Source organism: Phyllostomus discolor, chromosome 4 (genome assembly GCF_004126475.2).
Source record: "Phyllostomus discolor isolate MPI-MPIP mPhyDis1 chromosome 4, mPhyDis1.pri.v3, whole genome shotgun sequence".
Taxonomy (NCBI): domain Eukaryota; kingdom Metazoa; phylum Chordata; class Mammalia; order Chiroptera; family Phyllostomidae; genus Phyllostomus; species Phyllostomus discolor.
The window spans coordinates 100,731,536-100,753,079 of NC_040906.2; the positions used below are offsets into that span (position 1 = coordinate 100,731,536).

The 21,544-nt window shown below is 36.8% G+C and overlaps 1 protein-coding gene across 3 annotated transcripts in view; it reads left to right on the top strand.

The window, feature by feature from the left end:
- The window catches only part of THSD7B (thrombospondin type 1 domain containing 7B), a 903,223-nt gene that overhangs the window by 516,245 nt on the left and 365,434 nt on the right, over positions 1 to 21,544 (top strand). For all 3 annotated transcript variants that reach the window (XM_036023677.1, XM_036023678.1, XM_028509548.2), the window contains exon 12: positions 1,098 to 1,201. In XM_036023677.1, the coding sequence (XP_035879570.1) occupies positions 1,098 to 1,201 (104 nt within the window). The remainder of the gene's footprint in view (positions 1 to 1,097; positions 1,202 to 21,544) is intronic.

The window sequence follows — 21,544 nt, forward strand, 5'->3', positions numbered from 1 at the left end:
CCAGTCTAGGGAAATGAGCGGAGGTTGTGAGTGCTGACACGAATGGCTGGCTGTGCTGTGCACTGTGCCAAGCTATGTTCACATAACTAAGGGGGTTCTTTAAAGTGGCTTTTTCTGAGCAAAGTAAGTCTGCTCTATGACTGTCTTAACCATTTTAAAGTGTACATTTCAGTAGTGTTAATTATGCTCACATTGTTATACAACAAATTTCTAGAATTTTTATCTTGAAAAACTAGACAATGATATTTCATGCTTCTGTTTTATTCTTTGAAGTAGCGTATTTTATTGGAGGTATTGGTTTATGCGAAAAAGTATAAAATATACTAAGCAAAGGAGCAGAATCTGTGGTTTCACTTGAGGTTTGTGTTTTGTGGAACATTCTGAAGAGACAGGTTTACTGACACAAGTCAATAATCTGTCATGTGGGTCATAAAAATAGAGAGTTTTGTTGACCTGAGAAGGGAAAAACCGGGGAAAGCCAGAGACTGTTTCCCCAGAAGAATAGAAATATTGGTACTTCATCAGAGGCAGATCGATTCCTCTTCCTTGGAATGAACTATCACATAAATAGGTACCCATGTCTCCCTCACCTGCCTTTTACTCTATAACCTATCGAGTTGTTTTGAGCTACTTTGAAGTCCTAAGAAACACATTTTTAAAAAATTGAAATGGAAGATCAAGTATAAAAGTTTTCACTTGAAACTTTCAGATATTCAAAACTTAACTCTCTAATGCTTTAATGGAACACAAGAATTGTCTCTTTTTTCCCCTAACAATTTTAAGTTCATAAAGAACTAAGCCCTCTAGATTTGATCTGTGCTTCTAATGCTTTTTATTGCCACTTTGCTATATGAACTAAGGTTTATGTGCATAATGTCCACATTTTAAAAAATGGAATTATGGCATTAACTATGAATCTAGGGCAGAGTGGATTATTATCTCAAGTGCGTGCCAGGGCTACTTGTTATGACATTGGTTTCAAATCCATTTTTATTGAATTACTATCTCTGTGCTTTTGGATTTCAAATTTATCCATGGCAAGTATTTCTTTTGTATGCTTGTCAGGTGAATTTCTAGCTCATTCTTTGTCATCACAGGTGGAAGCCACAGAAATGGAGCCCCTGTGTCCTAGTGCCAGAGTCTGTCAGGCAGGGAATCATGAGCACCACTGAAGCCTGTGGGAAAGGGGTGCAAACAAGAGGTAAGAGGGTTTTAAAAGTTTTACTCTTTAGAATGAAGCTTAAAATTATGTTACTCTTATAAATGGTTGATTATATTTATATTAGAATAAGTTGTGATATTATTAGATTGGCTTATTTGTTAGTGTTTGAATTTAAGTTTGTCATCAGTTAATACTGATATTAGACTATCTTTTAACCATAATCAGCTAATGCATCTAAGGACTAATGCAATGTATGTGAACATCCATTCTCAGTCATCAGCATACCCAATGCTGCTTCCAAATGCACGTTGGATATTAGCCAAGGAATGAAGAGTATGTCAAGATTAGACCCAATAGTATACATTGTACTAATTAGCTACTAATTAAATATATGTTGAATGAATGAAAGGATAACAGAATTAATTGATTGAGTAATCTTAATAATCGTGACTTAAAATTTAGTGTTATATAAATATATACTTTTATATATATTTATATTTGCTATATATTCTATATATAATACATGCAGAAAGGAACTATTAAATTTTCTAGAAGGCATTGTGAATAGGTTTCTGGATCTGTGTAATAATGTCTTTTATCATCAATGTCTAGAAGGTGTGTCCTATGGAAATCTCTGAAAAGCACTCAGAGACTCATCCAACTGCTCTCTTTTGTGTTTCATTTATAATCCAGGTACTAGTAATATGAGGTTTGATAAAAACGTACAGAGAATAAGTAGCATAGATGGTAGGTAGAAAATAGATGGGGGAAGGCAAGAATAGTATGGGAAATGTAGAAGCTAAAGAACTTATGACACATGGACGTGAACTAAAGGGAGGAGTGTTGGTGGGAGAGGGTATGCAGGGTGTAGGGGAGTGAAGGGGGGAAATGGGACAACTATAATAGCATAATAAATTTAAAATGACTGGAGAAAAAAGAAATAAAAGAAGTGCTTTAGTCTGAAAATCTTACCACTTTGTCACTCAAAGGATGTGTGTAGCGAAAGCAGACTTTGTGGTACCAGCTGCATTATACTGGTTTCCTAATTCTTCTAAATGTCATCCTTAGAATTAAGTTTATCTCCCTGTTTCATAGATTATTGTATTAGTCAGGATCAATCATCCCAGACTGCACAGTAAATATCTTTTTTGTTGATTTGGAGGCATGAAGAGCCCAGCATGGCCAGGTAGCAGTCTTAAATTCCAGTTCAATGTCATCATTGACGTGTTTTCTAGAGGAAGCATTCCTCTCTTTGGAATCAAGACCTATAAGCAAGCAGAGCATAAGATCAAGTGGGTCACTAGGGATAAGAGTGAGTTGTGTGTTTGTTAAAATGTACCATCGAGTCAGCTCATCCAACTCCTAGTGACTCTACATCCACAATGTCCTGTCCTCAACAGTCCTGTTCTGCTCCTATGGACACATGCTCATGGCTCCTTTTATAGAGTCAGTTCATCTCATAATTGGTCTTCCTTTTTTCCTGCCGCATTCTATTTTCCCCAGTATTATTGTCTTTTCCAAAGAAACCTGCATTCTCATGATGTGCCCCAAGTATGACAGCTTCAGTTTTGTCATTTTTTGCCTCCAGCAATGGTTCAGGCTTAATTTGCTCTAGGACCCACTTGTTTATCTATGTGCTGGTTCAGGGTATCTATAGAGCTCTCTTACAATACCATATTTCAAATTCATCTTTTTTTTCCTATCAGCCTTCTTCACTGTCCAACTTTTGTATCCATACAAAATAACTTTGGATTATGAGGGTGAGGAGGATTTTAGCCTTGGTCTCTAATGATACATATTTGCTCAAATGATCTTTCCTATGATTCTTCCATTGCTATCCTTTGGTAGCTATGGGAGAAACATTATTGGATGCTGAATCAGAGCATCTATAGCCCCCTAGAAAACTTTATCCCTGCTCTGCATGGTATTGCCACCTGGCTCATGTTGTAACTGAGTCTTAAAAAGACCTTTCCACTATTATATCAAGCCAGCTGCTTCAGGATAGTGTATAATATGGTGAAACCAGTAAATTCCATGGACCTTTGTAACATTTAATTTACTATGAAGTAAGTTGCTTGATCAGAAGCAATGCTGTGTGGAATACCATGACTATAGACAAGTCATTCTGAAAGCCCACAAATGGTATTTTTGGCAGAAGCATTGCACATAGGGAAGGTAAATTCATATCCAGAGTAAGTATCTATTCCAGTAAAAACAAAACAGTCCTCCTTGCATGATGGAAGTGATCCTGTGTGATCAACCTGCCATCTTGTTAGCTGGCTGCTCACTCTGGGGATGATGCCAGACTGGGATTTCAGTGTTTGTACTGCTGCTGCCAAATTGGATGTTCAGTGGTGAACATAGCCAGTGAGGCCTTGGTGAATGGAAGTCCATGTTTCTGACTCCATCTAAGAGTATAACCTCCATTCCCACCATTATGGCTACTTTCTTCATGAGCCCATTGGGTGATGACAGGTATAGCTGGAGAAAGGCTCACTGGTATCCACCTAATATGTAGACCTATCCACGATTATTAAGATCCTCTGCTGAAGTCACCCTTTGGTGAACATTTATATGGAATATAAAATATCTTCCCACTTTTTGCCCATACAGAGAGGTCTACCTGCATACTTCTTCCTAAATTTCCTTGCCATCAATTTTATAATCATATCCCATTCAAGACCTTGACACTCCAGAAAATCCATTGGCCACAGTCTATAAGTCTATATATAATCACACATCTGGCCATTTCTTATTCCAAGCAAAGTGAACAACCAGGGGCACTGCTTTAATTTCTATCCAGTGGGAAGATTTCCCTTCACCCTTGTCTTTCAGGGATATCTCAGAAAGGGGTATAAGTGCTGTAGCTGTTCATTTTGGGGTTGTACCTACATATCGTGCAGAACCATCTATAAACCAGGCCTGAGTCTTTTCTTCTATCAACTGATTATAGGAGACTCCCAATGAGGCCTTATGTGCAGGCTGTGAGAGAGAAGGTAGTGTGGCAGGAGTGGAGACCATAGCCATGTGCCCGCTTCTTTATGTAACTAACTTGTGCCTTCAGGGCCTGCTTGGGCCCAATCACCCATATATCTATATCTATATCTATATCCATATCCATATCCATATCTATCTATGTATATATCTATATCTTTATATCATCTATATCTAATATATATTTATATCTATCCATTTTATTTAATGATGGAGTACTATCATATATACCTTATGGCTTGGTGGGTAAGATAATACCCTATTCATGAAAGCCAGCTTGGGTTGCATGATAACTTGGTGGCCAATGGGTAAGCTTTTAGTCTCTAGTCTAAAGTAACCATAACAAGCCAAATGCCATTTTTCAAAAGAATAGGAGTTATCTATAGAGGATGGTGGGTCTTTTCTCTAAAATCCTAAGGAGCTGCACTGCGATTCACTTATAGCAGCCTACCAAAGGCTCCAAACAGCATTCCTATCTGCCACTAGTACTTCAGTGGTGTTAGATCTGCTGGATCATATGGCCCAAAAGGTAGAGCAGCATGCACAGTAGCCTCGACTTGTTTGGGAGCCTTTTCTTATTCTGGGTGCCACTCAAAACTAGCAGTTTTTTTAGTCACTTGGTTAATCAGCTGGAATAACACACACATGAATAGCATGTTGTCTCCAAAATCCAAAGAGGCACCCTAGGTGTTGTGTCTATTTTGGTTATAGGAGGGGCAGAGGCAACAACTTACCCTTTACTTTAGAAGGGGTATCTCAACACAGCCCCATGACACAGACCCTCTAGAAACTTCACTAAGGTAGAAGGCCCCTGAGTTTTTCCAAATATGTTTCCCACCCACTGACAGAAAACATCTTATGAGAGTGTCTACATAGTTGTTACTTTTTGCTTACTACTTCCAATCAGCATGACATCATTAACCTAATGGACAAGTGTGATATCTTATGGAAGGAAAAGACTAATCAAGATGACTACAAACTAAATTATAAAATAGGACTGGGGAGCTGCTGTGCCCTAATATAGGACAGTAAATGTGTATTGATGGATTTTCCAGCTAAAAGCAAACTGCTTCTGGTGGTCTTTATTGCCTTCAAATACAGTAAGATTTGAGGCTATGGCTTCAACATGACTTTGGGGGGATACAATTCAGCTCATAACAGTTACACTTTGCAAATTATGCCCCCGTCAGAAAATTTACTGATTGGCAAGGTTGTTTGATATAGGATCGTGATGAAGCTGTATAGTCAATTACTTTATGTAAATTATAAGGAAAGGCTCTCTAAAAATAATTTACTTCCCTGTCAGAAAATTGTTGTAGTGATGTGATCTTGTTGTTACAATACCTTTGCCTACTTTCTGCTAGAAAACTGTTATAAAATATGTAGATCAGCAATATCTACATGAATATTTTTAAATGGCATTTTGTGTGGTACACAATTGCATATTGTGACTTGGATTTGATATTCTATAATACTAGAGTATCAGAATGGTTAGTTTTCATTATAAAAACATTTAGGAAGTTCTTCAGAGACACTGCTTCTAAATTAGGGAGAGTCTTATTGCCTAAATGGCAAATTATTTCATCTGTCTTGGAAGCATTCTACTTTGGATTTCAATTTTAGTCCTGATAGTCCTTGAGACAAGTGACCTACTTGAGTTTTCCCCAAAATAAACACCAATGTCAGAGAATTCCTAGTGTTTAGTTGTGAAGAAATTTGCATTTATTACTATCATTAGTAGTAGTAGTAGTAGTAGTAGATTTTAAATCCTTACCTGAGGATATTTTTATTGATTTTAGAGAGACAGGAATGGTTGCAGGGAAGAGAGAGAGAGAGAAAGACATCAGTTTGAGAGAGAAGTATGAATTTGTTGCTTCCTGTACATGCCCCAACTGGGGATTGAACTGGTAATCTTTTGGAGTATAGGACAATATTCCAACCCAGTCAGGGCTGAACTTTTAAGGTAGTAGGATGACTCTCCAATATTAAGATAGTGGAGCAAAGACAATTTTTATACTATCATCTTTTCTCTAAAATTACTTCAAAACCAACAAGGCAAATATGAAATAGTAATACAAAGTTACTCTCCCATGAGATCTCCTTTATAAAATATCTCCAGAGAACAAGAAGCACACAAAATAAATTCACCTTCAAGTACATTAGGATTTATCTGCAACTTCAATCAAAACATATGATGTAAAATGTGAATGGAGATATGGTAAAGTACTTTACAGAACAGTTAGCAGGGGTAAAGGTGTGGGACTGAAGGGAAACAAAGCAATTTGGTCTAGACACCTCCATAAAAGCACTATGTACTGCAAAAGGAAGTATTCAAGAGTGTGTGTGTGTGTGTGTGTATGTGTGTGTGTTGGGGTGGGAGAAAAAACAGGGGGCTTTTGAAAGTCTGATTAAAGATCAGTGAGCATTCTGCCCCTTCATTTTTTCCCCTGTAACTATGCATGGTCAGGTTCTTTCTGTTCTTGTAGGACCTTGGAGGTTTATTCTCTGGGGATATAAAACCAAATGTATTGTACACTTTGGACAACAAGCAGAGGAGGATGGAAATGAGGGGCTGGACTCAAATCAGAAGCACCAATGGAAAGTCTGAATAAAGAATCAGGAGACCCTCAGTGCCTTCATTTTAGCTGTTTTAACATACTAGCCTGTCGGCTTTTACACTCCTTAGTCCCATGGAATTCCTATTAATCTGGAAACACTCTAAATTTATCTTTCAAGATGTTTTGAATCACAGATTCATGCATCCATGCCACAGGACATACATACATTCATACCACAAAGTCTTGAAAAGGCCAGCTTGGGCTTACAAATTCCCACAAGGAAATCTCCCTGCTCACCATTCAGTATTAAGTTTTATACATGCAATTGGCCTTGCCAAGACCTTTGGCTTGGCAAATTTATCCTTAGTTCACCTTCACCCTTAATCTGAGGGCCAGCTTTTGAGGTCATCACTTGTGGTATGAGGACTTTTATGAGATTCTCCATAACAGGCCGTGAAGCCAGGGAAGTGGAAACTTTGGGCTCCACGGCTTGAGAGATACCCTCAGGATAAAAATTGTCTTTCCTGTTTACCTTCCATTCCAAGCTTCTACCTTCTTGTGCTTTATGGGCTACTTTCCTTTGGGCCAGCCCAGCAGTACATTCAGAAGGTAAGTATTTTTTTTATTATTTTTTTGTTCATTAGAAAGGTTGATATTGAAGCCATTTATACTGCCAAAAATAGAAGTAGTCCTTGTTTTACCTTATTGTATTTATATCTCTGGCCTGGTTAATTTTTTATTGTAAGAAAGTGTTTATGCAATATACTGATAATCAAAAAAAAGAGGAGAACAAGAAAATACAAGGGCAGGTAGGATTATAGCTGTAGCTAAACATCTATACCATCTCCACAGAGACGGGCCTTTTGGGTTCCACTGTTCCAGCTGCCCCATAATTCAGGGAGAGAGGTATAATCTGTGCCCAGCTTCTTGTGCTTCATCTGAACAAAGAAGGACAGTAGCTCAATTTTTATGGCAAATGAAGGTATAAGAGGAAGAAACTTAAATATTCTAGCATACTTTGATGAAACTGACCTTAATAGGTAAATCTTTAATTCTAAAAACAGAAAAAGTGAAGATGCTGGCATTCCAGGAAGCATGTGATTTTGTCTATGGAGTGATACGGTCTGATTCCTGTTTTGCTGCTCATTGTTACCCCTTGAAAACTGGCATAATGGACTTGCCAGTATTCTTCTTATGGATATTATTTTCTTATCATTCATAAGCTTGTAAGCATACACTATTATATCATAGGGACTTGACATCTAAAGCAATATAATGGAACATCTGGAGCACTATAATAGGTATTATATATCAAAGTTGTTCTGTCTAAGATACCCTTGACTTCTGTGAAATACCTGCATTCTTTTTTGGTTCATTTTCACTGAACACTGTTTATATGGACCAAAGCAGGCAGATCTCTAATCTCTGTCAAATATTTGTGGTCTTCCTTAATCTGTTTTTGTCACCATGAAAAGCATAGCCTTCTTATACAATAATTTTTTTATGAAATTGGTTCCTTTTTCTTGACAGTCAAAGAATTACTTTAAAATGAAGGTGCCTTTCCAGAAAAAAAATTGGGCAAAATAATCCACTTTCAAAATAAGTTCTGGATTACTTTATTTTTATAAAAGGAGAGGATTAGAAATTGGTAGGCAGGAGTGATGTTTAGGAATGGCATCGTAAGAGATCCCCTTGGTTTCTCCCCTTGAACTCTTAATTTCAACACCTGTAATTCAAGAAAGGATTCCTTGTTTCATGCACAAACATGTCTGAAAGATCTGCATATTATAACATCTAAATGTGGGCAAGTGGGAATGAGCCATGGAGGTGAGAACAAAGAAAAACTGAGACAAGCCAGGGACGCAGCTCCTGAACAGGGAGCTTATGGGGGCTCAGCCCAAAGTGGGCAGTATGAGTTGCAGCTGAGCCTAGGAACCCAGGCAGGGATGAAGCACAGAGATGTGGCCGTATGCTGGCAATTGGCATTCCAGACAGAGAAACAAAGCCATGGAACCTGGCCAATCCTTAACTTCCCAGGGCTCACCTCCCTTTGTCTTTCTTGTCAGGTTACAGAACACATTATCTGCAAACCTGAGAACTGGTACTACAGAATCACTTGTTCTCTGAGTGACAGGCACACTCTTTGACCCAGGTTTGGGTAGAAGTGCCAGGGACATGCCTCAGAGGTTCACTGGTAGCCATTGCCAGGAGAGCAAAGCAACAAAAGAGGTAGCTAGGTTCTCCAGCTCACCCCACACCCATGTATCTTGGATACTTTGCCAGTGGCTTGTGGCTGAAGGGGACAGCACTAGGATTTCAAGGATTTGGAGACACAGCACCCACCCCATTACCTTGCAACACTGGTCCCTTAGGACTGGAATTACCAGGCCACAGGGGAGACACCCACCTTCCAAGGAATCATAGGCCATTTTCCACAACCCTGTGGAGATCTGAAAATCCAGAGAAGTGCAAGAAAGCTAAAAACCTTGTAATTAAATACTACCTATTCAAAAACAATAAAGACTTCTTATCAATTTACTAGAGAGATGACACTCATACATAAATTCCTAGACAGAGAAGAAATCCATCAAATACCACAAATAACCAAGAAAAAAAGGCAATTCAGAAAGAAAATGAAAAACCTCCAGAAAATAAACCTAAAGACCTGGAAGTAAGTGACTTAAATGACAGTGCATTCAAAATTACAGTTCTGAGAAAAACTCAACAAGATGCAAAAAAAAAAAAAAGAATGACAATTTAATGAGTTCAGAAAACAAATCAACAAACAAAATGAGTACTTGACCAAAGACATTGGAACTTTAACCTCCATCTTCCCCATCTATCTCTTCCCCCCCCTCTCAAATCAATTAAAACATAAAAAGAACCAAACAGAAATTCTGAAGATGAATTCAATGAATCAAGAATAAATTAGAGAGCATACAAAATAGAGCCAAACAGATAAAAGAAAGAATTAGTGATATTGAAGATAGAAATATAGAAATAATGCAAATCATACAGAGGAAAGAAGAGAGAGACTGGAACACAAAAAAATGAAAGTACTCTATGAGAACTCTCTGTCTCCATTAGAAAGAGCAATTGAAGAACAATAGGCACAACAGAAGAAGAGAGGGAGAAGGGAATGGAGAGCTTGTTCAAACAGTTGATGAGAATTTCCTAAACTTAAGGAAAGAACTATATCAAATCCAAGAAGCAAAAAGAACACCTAATTAATTCAATCAAAAAAAGCTTTTACCAAGGCACATTGTAGTAAAATGTCAAAAATTAATAACAAAGAAAAATTCTCAAGGAAGCTAGGGAAAAGAAGAAAGTAACCTATAAAGGAAACCTCATTAGGTAATTATCAAAAAACCTCAGAAGAAACTCTGTAAGATAGAAGAGAATGGAACAAAATACTCAAACTAAAAGAAGAGAGAACTTATCACCTAACCATAATGTATCCAGCAATGATATCCTTTAGCTATGAAGGAGAAATAAATACCTTTCCAGACATACAGAAGCTGAGGGAATTTATCACCAGAAGACTCCCATTCCAGGAAACACTCAAATGAGTTATTGTACCTAAAAGAAAGAACAAAAGGTCACAACACTATGCTTAAGATCACCAACAAACTTATAGCATAAACAGGAATAATTTTTTTACAGCAAAAACATAAAAAGGAAGGTAATAAAGATTTGAATTTGCAAAGGAGGATTGAGATCAGATGCATTCAAAGGAAAAAGGGCTACTATATATATGAAACTCTCTTTTCATAAACCTAATGGTAACCACAAACACACACACAAACAAATAGTGAGAAACATAGCTTTAAAAGGAGGAAACAAATATGGAATACCACCAAATAAAAACCATAGACAGAGACATGAAGGAAAAGAACCAATGGAAGCACAGAGCTATCAGAAAACAAAAAATAACATGGCTATAGGAAATCCTCACACATCAATAATCACCCACACTGTAAATGGAATAAATTCACCAATAAAAAAGCACAGAGTAACAGATTGGATCAAAAACCAAACAGCAATGATATGCTGCCTTCAGCAGATATATTTAAGCTGCAAAAGCAAAGAATGAGAAATGATTATCTAAGCAAATGACATCTACAGAAAAGCAGGTATAACCATACTTATAAATGACAAAATAGATTTCAAAATTAGAAAGGTAACAAAAGACAAAAATGCACATTTTGTAATGATAAAGGGGACCTTATATCAAGAAGAAATAACACTTCTCAGTATGTATGTACCCAATCAGGGATCACCAGAATATATGAAACAACTACTAACAGAACTAAAGGGAGAAACTGACAAAACACAATCATACTAGGAGACATAAATACTCCATTTACACCTTCAGATAGATCATCCAAACCAAAAATCAAAAAAGAAGTATTGGCCTTAAATGGCACAGTAGATCAAATGGACATAATTGACATTTACAGAGCATTTCACTCCACAACATCATATTCTACTTTCTTCTCCAGTGCACATGGAACAGTCTCAAGGATAAACCACATGTTGGTCACAAAACTAGCCTCCACAAATTTAAGAAGCTTGAAATCGTACTAAGCATGTGATTATAGCATTACAGACATATCTTAAGAAACAAGAGAAATGCCAAGGAAGCAACATAACACTACATCTTAAATAACTAGAAAAAAAATAAAAGAAACAACAAAGGCAACCTAAAGACAGCAGAAGAAATGAAATAACAAAAATTAGAGCAGAACTGAATAAAATAGAGCAAAAAGACTATACAGAAATTAAAAGAAACCAATGGGACTAATTAAAACTAAAATGTATTTGCATAGTAAAAGAACCATTAACAAAAGGAAAAGACAACCCACTGAATGGGAGAATCCATTTGCCAATATATCGGATAAGGAGTTGATATCCAAAACTTATAAAGAGCTTTTAAAACTGAACCCCCAAAAGAAATCCAATTAAAAAATGGGCAAAGGACCTAAATAAAGATGGCCAATAGACATATGAAATTATGCTTAATGTCAGTAATCATCAGAGAAATACAAATTAAAATAACAATGAGATATCACTTCAAAACTGTCAGAATGGCTACCATCAGTAAATCAACAAACAACAACTGCTGGTGAACATGTGAAGAAAGAGGAAGACTTTTGCACTATTGGTGGGAATGCAGATTGGTGCAGCCACTGTGGAAAGCAGTATGGAGGCACCTCAAGAAATTAAAAATGGAACTGCCTTATGACCTAGCAATTCCACTTCTGGGAATTTATCCAAAAGAACCTGAAACACTAATTTGAAAGACTATTTGCACCACTATGGTCATTGCAGTGTTATTTACAATAGCCAAGATATGGAAGCAGCCCAAGTGTTCATTAATAGATGAGTGAATGAATAGCTATAGTACATTTACACAATGGAATACTACTCAGCTATGAAAAAGAAGAAAAATTTGCCCTTTATGACAGCTTGGGTGAATCTGAAGAACATTATGCTAAGTGAAACAGCCAGTTGAAGAAAGACAAGTACCATATAATTTCACCCATACGTGGTAATGAACAAACTGAACTAACAAGCAAAATAGAGAAAGCCTCATAGATAGAAAGCAATCGAAAAGCTCTGTGAGGGAGTTGGAGAAATGGAAAGATCTAGCAAAAGAAAAAGAACTCATGGATGTGGACAACACTGTGGTGATTGTGGGGGTAAGGGGTAGGTGGAGGTAGAAGACGGTATGGGGAGTAAACAGTAATGGAAAAATACAAGAACAATGAACTATTAAAAATTAGTATAACAAAGAGCTGATTCTTTCATAAGATGAATAAAATTGACAAACACCTGGCTAGACTCACTTAGGAAAAAAGAGAAAATCTTCATATAAACAAAATCAGAAGTGAACAAGGTTACCACAGGTATCACTGGTATGCACAGAATCATACTAGAATAGGGGCCCCCAACCCCTGGGCTAAGGACAGGTACCATTACTCACCTGTGGCCTGTTAGGAAGTGAGAGAGGCTCGCCTGAGCTCTGCCTCCTGTCACCATGGCCCCCATCCATCCACAGAGGGTAAGCAAGCAAATCTAACCTGAATTCTGAATCCTGTCCTGCACAAACCCCTGTCTTCCAAAAAAACATTCCCTGGTGCCAAAAAGTTCAGTACCACTGTACTAGAATACTATGAAAGAGTATATGTCACCAAATTCAATAACCTAGAGGAAATGGATAAGTTTGTAGAAATATATAACCTTCCTAGACTGAAAAATTGGAAAATCTAAATAGACCAAACCATATAAGGAAATAACAATCAAACCCTCCCCCCTGCAAAAAAAGTACAGGACCATTTAGCTTCATTAGTGAGTTCAACCAAGCATTCAAAGATTTGATACCTACCCTTCTCAAACTCTTCCCCAAAATTAAAAAATCGTAACACATTTTACAAGGCCCACATAACCCTCATTTCAAAATCTAGCAAGAATAACATACATATACACACAAAAATACAGAGTAGTATCTCTGAGGAATACAGATGCAAAAATTAAACAAAATACTAGCAAATTGAACACAATACATTAAAAAAATAATACATCACTTTCAAGTGGGGTTTATTCAAGGGCACAAAGATGGTTCAACATATGAAAATCAATCAGTGTAATTCACATTAACAAATGAAGGATAAAATCATATCAGTAATGCAGAAAAAGAATTTAATAAGATACAGCATCCGTTTATGATTAAAACATTCAGTAAAATGGGTATAGATGGAAAGTACCTCCAAGTAATAAAGGGTATATATGACAAACCTTTAGTCATACTCAATGGTGAAAAACTGAAATATACTTTCTCTAAAATTAGTATTGAGACAAGGATGCTATTCTCATCACTCTTATTTAACATAGTTCTGGAAGTCCTAGCAAGAGTAGTCAGAGAAGACAAATAACTAAAAGGTATCCAATATGGGAATGATGAAGGAAAAGTGTTGCTTTTTGCAGATGATTATTCTGTATATACAAAACCCTAAAGAGTCCACTAAAAAAACTATTAGAAACAATAAATAAGCACATTAAATTAGCAAGTAACAAAATCAATTTATAATAATCCACTACTTTCTTATATACTAACAATGAAACTTCAGAAAAAGAAATGAAAGAACACGCATATTTTTTACAATTGCAACAAAAAGAATGAAATACCTAAGAATACACTTTACAAAGGATGTAAAGGACCTATATGCTAAAACCTAGAAAGCATTATTAAAAGAGACTGGAATCTAATGAATAAAATAAACTGATGGATAAAATAGAATCAGAGGCATAGATACATGGAACAGACTGACAGATCTAAGAGGGGAGGTAGGGAATGAGGGCCAGATCAAAGAACACAAAGAGATTAACCAAAGACATATATGCATAGCCCATGAACATAGACAATAGTGAGATGAAGACCTGGGGAGGAAGGTGGGGACTTGGTGTAGGTGGGCAAAGGCAGGCAACAGGAGACATTTCTAATACTGTCAACAATAAAAAAGAGATTCAAAAAGACAATGAAATGAGAAAATGCTCTGTGTTCATGAATTGGAAGAATCAACATATTTAAAATATTCATATGATCCAAAGCAATATATACTTTTAATGCAATCCCCATCAAAATTCTAATGTCATTTTTTAAAGAAGTAGAACAAAGACTTATCCAACTTGTATGGAGCCACAAAAGACTCTAAATATCCAACGAAATCTTGAGAAAGAGAGAAAAAAAGCCAAAGGTTATCACACTACCTGACTTCAAATTATACTGCAGAGCAATGATAATCAAAACACCATGGTATTGGCAAAACAAAAAACACATTGACCAATGGAGCAGAATTAAGAGCCCAGAAATAAAACTACATGTATAATGACAAGTATTTTTTATAAAGATTTTATTTATTTATTTTTAGTTAGGGAAGGGAGGAGAAAGAGAGAGAGAGAGAAACATCAATGTGTGGTTGCTGGGGGCCGTGGCCTGCAACCCAGGTATGTGGCCTGACTGGGAATCAAACCTGTGACACTTTGGTTCGCAGCCTGCACTCAATCCACTGAGCTATGCCAGCCAGGGCATGACAAGTATTTTTGATAAGAAGCCAAAAATACACAATGAGGAAAAGAAAGCCTGTTCAGTCAATGGTCCTGGGAATATTGGAAAGCCACATACAAAAGAATGAAACTAGACTATAGTTTGCCCCTAGTACAAAAATCAATTCAAAATTGATCAAAGATCTAAATATGAGATTTTAAATAATAAATTACATAGAAAACAACTTAAGTACTTGGTCTTAAAAAAGATTTTATCATTTTGACCCCAAAGGCAATGGAAGTAAAGGCGGGGGGGAAGAATGGGATGAAAAAGCTTCTACACAGTAAAAGAAACTTTGCATGAATCAAAAAGGCAACAAACCAAGTGGGAGATGACATTTGCAAATAACAGCTCTGACAAGAGGTAAATACCCCAAATATATAAAGAAATTACACAACTCAACACCCAGCAAACAAACAATACAATTAAAAAATGGACAGACAGCCCTGGCTGGTGTGGCTCAGTGGATTGAGCACCGGCCTGTGAACCAAAGGGTCACAGGTTCAATTCCCAGCCAGGGCACATACCTGGGTTGTAGGCCAGGTCCCCAGTTGGGGGCACATGAAACACAACCACACATTGATGTTTCTTCCCCCCTTTCTCTCACCCTTCCCCTCTGTCTAAATAAATAAAATCTTAAAAAAAAAACCTTGTTTAAAAAAAAGTGGACAGACAACCTGAACACATAATTCTCTAAAGGAGACATCCAAATGGCCAATGGATACATTAAAAGATACTCAGCTTCACTACCTCTTAGGGAAATGGTCTTAGGGAAATCAAAACTGCACCTGTTAGCATGGTTATTATCAACAAAACAAATAATAACAAGTGTTGGAGAGGATCTAGAGAAAAACAAACTCCCATTTAGTACCTGCTAGGAATGTAAACTGGTGTAGCCACTACAGGAAACAGAATGGTGGTTTCTTAAAAAATTAAAAATGGAGTTACCATACATATACCCAGCAGTCCCTTTTCTGGGTCTCTACCTGAAAGTCTTGAAAACATTTACTCACAAAGATATATGTACCACTGTTCATTGCAGCACTGTTCTTGGTGGCCAGGACATGGAAACAACCAAAGTGTTCTTTGATAGATGTTTGGAGAAAGAAGATGCAGTACATATATACTATGGAATACCAATCAAACCTAAGAAAAAATGAAATCCTGCCATTTACAATAACATAGCTGGACCTTGAGAATATTATGCTAAGTGAAATAAGTCAAGAAAAGCTAAAAATCAAATGATGTCACTCATATGTGAGATATAAAACTGAAACATAAACACATACAACAGTTTAGCAGAGGGAAGGCAGGTGGGAGGGAGTAAAGGGAACCAATTATATAGCAATGGAAGATGATTCGACTTTGGGTGGCAGTCACACAGTACAATATATAGATCATGTGTTATAGATACCTACAATTGTAACCTATATAATCTTAAAACCAATGTCACCCCAATAAAGTTAATTTTTAAAAAATGGTAGATTGAAGTTTAAAAAGAGAGTAGCCTAAAGTTCTTAATAGTGAAGCAATAATATTTAAACATGAAAATTTGTATGAAATGTGTGTGTATCTGCCATTTTAGCAAAGTGTGCTTTTTTTGCATCCTATACATAATTTAATTTTCTAAGGCTTTCATATATGATTGAATCTTTAAAACTTAATTTTTATATTTTTTCTAAGATTATACAAACTATGTAAATAATTATATGTCCATATAAAATAAAGGCAAGCGAGTATATTTCATAAGTAGATCTGAATACTCAAATTTTATGACAAAAAATTGTTCTTTTTTTTAAGATTTTATTTATTTATTTTTAGAGAGGGAAGGGAGGGAGAAAGAGAAAGAGAGAGAGAGAGAAACATCAATGTGCAGTTGCTGGGGGCCATGGCCTGCAACCCAGGCAAGTGCCCTGACTGGGAATTGAACCTGCGATGCTTTGGTTCACAGCCCGCGCTCAATCCACTGAGCTACGCAAGCCAGGGCTTTGTTCTTTTCTAATTTTGTTGATTTTGTAGGGAGATAGTTATAGATAAAGTTGCTAACTCATCATCAGCTCATCAGCTGAATTTTATCTGGGAAACACACAGAAATGCCGCAAAAACACTCCTTTTGAAATAAACAAGTCATTATAACCAGTCAATAAAATGTCAAGACAGTCAACCAGCTAGTCATGCTCTTCTTTCTGATGCCAAGTACCCTTGCATTTTGACACAGGAAGAAAACATCTCTCCGTGTGGTTGAAGTTTTTAATTCTCTAGATGGAGAAATTTTTTTGTCATTTAACCTTATAAGCTGAAAATGTTTGGTCTCTGCTATTTATCTACATACATAGCAGCAAGAAGTCATTTCATTAGATTCAGAGAAGGAAGCAAGTATACAGGGTGTTTAAATATGACTTAAAGTTTTACTGAACGGCAAGTGGGGTCCTGCTGCCTGCTGCCACCCTCTAGGGATTTGGTGAAAAAGGAAAGGAGTCTTTATTCAAAAGCTACACAATTTTGGAATAACAACTTTCCACATGCGTTGGTTGGTCACTTAAGCCTATCAACTAAGGATGAAATATTTTTAATGTTTGAGTTTCAGCTTTAATCACTTAAGCCTATCACTTAAGGCTAAAATCTTTAACTCTTGAGTTCTATGATCATTCCCCCTGTTAGTTTTTAATTATCTTATTTCTATACTGGTTAGTTTACAAACTAAAATAACATAAGTTACAAAAGCTTTACAACTTTGGAAGAGTGGCAGGCTTGTGCCCCACAGCCCGTCCCCTCCAGAACACCCAAAGAGAAATAACCCTGTCCCCCTCTGCCAGGCCAGATCACTCCTAGGCTGTGCCTGGTGTTCCTTCTTCCATTTAAAGTACCATCCTTTGGGAAACACAAATGCTACAGCATGATCATCTAGGCATCCTCAAGGAAGACAAAGCAAGCCAATCTCTGCCTGCCTTCAGTTTAAATCTTCCCGCCCATAATTCCATGCACTCTGGAGGGATTCAGGTTCTCAGCCAGTCCCATCCTAGACTGTTTACCACTATCTCAGGCAATCTCCTCCTATGACCCCTCCCCTCTCCTCCCCAGTGATACGATCAGATCTCTCTGTATCAAAAGTGAAAGACAGAGAAAGCCTATTCTGTTTTTGTTTTACTCTAGATGTGGGAGAGGGAGAGAAAGTGTTTTCTGGGAAGGAAAGTACATTTTTCTTTACTTTCAAGACTTGAACAAAAATGAGTTTCATTAGCTATGAACCAGGGGCACTTCTAGTAGATAATGGGGAGCAGTTATCTGTACCCCAGGAATTCCTTCCATAGATGTTACTGTTTCTTAAATGAGCAAAAATACTCACCAGTATGTTTCCCATCCATTCAAAGGAGGCCATGATACCACTTATGATCCCAAGTCAACATTGTAAGGTTTCTAATGTAGACAATGTACAACACTATTTTCAAGAACTTCTGTGATACTATTTTTAATAACCTTGCTGACCTCATAGGAAAAAATTATCAGACCACAATATTCTTTGTATGAAGATCATTCTTGGGGGCCTTTCTAACTTCTTCTGACTTCAACACTACAAAAATCAATTAAAGGACATACTGTTTGTTATTAATATACCTTAATAATTAGTTTCTGATACCAAGATGATTGATTATAAATATTTTTAAGGAACTTTACAAACCTCTCTTCTAAATATATTTTTTAAGTGTGAAAACAAAAGAAAGATCAAGTTAGAATGCAAAAATTCAATTGACAGTGTAGGAAAACCTGATGGGAAAATTTCCTGGGGCCTAGAGACTAAAGAAAGAGGCTGACAACCCCTCAGGGGCTTGTTAAGGGGATTTACATATGAGGCAAGTTTTAGGCAGCAACAAGACTATGTGATATCTTCTGAACCACCTGGCAGGCACTAAAAATTGTATGTAGAGAACAGGGAAGGATGCACAAGGATACTGGTGTGTGACCTGCCACAGATAAGGGAAAAATGCCATAATGCTTGCCCTGGGCAGGGCAGTGGACTATTCCAGGAACCCGTACTTGGGCTGAGGGGAGGGGTTGATTAGACAATCTCTGGGGGGATTTAAGGAAGCCATCTCTGTTCTGGCCTGTATCTGACTCACAGGTCACGTCACAGGAACCGCCTCTCGCCACACAACTCTCCAAATTAAAATATTCTCAGATTTTAACAGAAAAATAGGTTTTATGATATCATAGGTATCTCTTTGAGGAGGAAAATGTGGGACTGATAGCCAAGATTGCATTTTAATGTAAGAGAATAATGATTCTGGGAGGTATTTTTAATTTCCTTTGCACATATTGGGGTAGGATTAGTTTTGTGGCTTTCATGGTTGCTGCAGGTAGAATATGAATATTTTTTTAAATTTCAAAATAAATTCTAAATAAATATTAAAGGAGGTGGGTGACCTAAGGCATGATGCTTTAATAACATAATGTAATTAAGTACAGATTCGGAGATGTAGTCTTGTACCAGCCTCTCCACTTTTAGCAGAATAAACACTAATGCAAAGCACAAAGCAATTCTTCAGTCCCCCTCCACCCCAGTCACACCCCCCAGCTCATATTTCCCAGATGAAATCATGTTGAGGTTGAGAGTGGGTAGTGAGTAGTGAGACATGTCCTGTTTTTGAGGAATGCAGTTATTTGACTGAGAGCAATAAATTTCCCTTCTGACTGCCTGGCTCCCCATTACAGAACTATCTTCTCTTCAGTAATGTTAATATGCATTTCAAAGTCTACCATGAAGTGTATAAATGTAATAGGATTATTTTTCTCTTGTCCAAAGTCTGAATATAGTCTCTTCAAATAGTGTGAATTTCTTGGCTTCTCTTAACTCTTAGGTTACTAAGGTCAAGATATACATTTCTTTGTAACCCAGAAGTCAATTTATGATTGTAGCAGAAGGAGGTAACGTTTATACATTTTATTTTCATTTAGAAAAAGACCTGCACAAAAATCAGGAACTCCAACACTCTTCTTAGTAGCAGCAAGAGGAGGAGGAGCCCTTACCTCTTCTGAGGCTCTAAAAACTCAAACTCTTCTTCACTACTATTCAGAATTCAAATAGACACAAAAGTTGCAAAGTAAGGTTGCCAGTTGGGGTCAACCATGTTATTAAGGATTCACATGGTGTGATAAAATACAGTGTTTTAATCAAGATGCATGAAGAATCACAATCGTAAGCCTATTAGACTTGGTTAAACTCTATAAGTACCTAAAATAATCAACCTCATAGGGAATTCTTGAAAGTAGGAACTAGAAGTAAGAAGGTTGGGGTTCATGAAGATTTTGTAAATTATACCACAAAGGGTTTGAAAGCCTGTGCCAGACTGAATTAGAAACAATATATATAAAAGACATTTTAAGAAAGAATCAGTTGGAATTAAGAGTCAAATTTATATACAGAGCAAAGGATAGTGATGAATTGGAAGAATTTAGTAGTTTTAGACTAGTGAGAATGGACAATATTAATGCAAAAATAATATAAATAATTGATATAAATAAATGACATAAAAATGGAGATAAAGCTAGATGCAGTATTTGAGTTTGTGAGAATAATCATATCTAGAAATAATATTTTTGAACCACCTGTTAAAGGTTGTATATAATGTCAGTTTTTTCTAGGAAAAAGCACAGAGAAAGTAGAGATCTAAGGCCTAGAAGCAATCTGGTGTGATGAAAAGAAATTCTCTTCACTTCAGAATATCAAGACCCTTGGCTTGAATCCTGGTTTTGCCAATCACTAATGTAATTAGTGATTACAAATATCTCCCAGAATCATTATTCTCTTATAGTTTTGTGAGTGTGGTTAAACTGCTTCACCTCTCAGTCCTCAGTTTCAGCAATAGGGATAATGATTCCAGTTTCTTGCTGCTCTTACCAGCATGTATAGTTGCTCAGGAAATATTAATTTCCTTTTCCCTTTACTTTTTCCAAACTTGGAAGCTAGAAATATGTAGCATTCAGGGAGATATATCACAAAGCATAGTTTTAAAGTAATTGACTGGAGATATTCATTGGTTACCTAAAAAAACTGAAAGGAAGGAAGGAAGGAAGGAAGGAAGGAAGGAAGGAAGGAAGGAAGGAAGGGAGGGAGGGAGGAAAATAAAGAAAAAGAAAGAGAGAGAGAGAGAGAGAGGGAGAAAAGAAAGAAAGAAAGAAAGAAAGAAAGAAAGAAAGAAAGAAAGAAAGAAAAACTGTGACCAAATTAAATACTTTTTAGAGATTTTCAGTGTAGAATTAACACATTGAAGGCTCTTACAAGTGCTTCAGTAAAGAAATCAATCACTTTTTTTAAAATCAGAGAGTTTTCCTAAATCTATTGGCTCATATAGTCATTTTTTAAAATTATTTTATTGTTGTTCAATTACAGTTGTCTGCATTTTCTCCCTACCACTCACCCCTACCCCAGCTAAGCCCACCTCCCTCCCTTGCTTCCACCCTCCCCCTTGGTTTTGTCCATGTGTCCTTTATAGTAGTTCCTGAAAACCCTTCTCCTCACTGTCCACTTCCCCCTCCCCTCTTGCTATGGTTAGATTGTTCTCAATTTCAATGACTCTGGTTATATTTTGTTTGCTTTTTTCTTTTGTTGATTATGTTCCAGTTAAAGGTGAGATCATATAGTATTTGTCCCTCACAACCTGGCTTATTTCACTTAGCATAATGCCCTCCAGTCCCATCCATGCTATTGTAAAGGGTATATGCTCC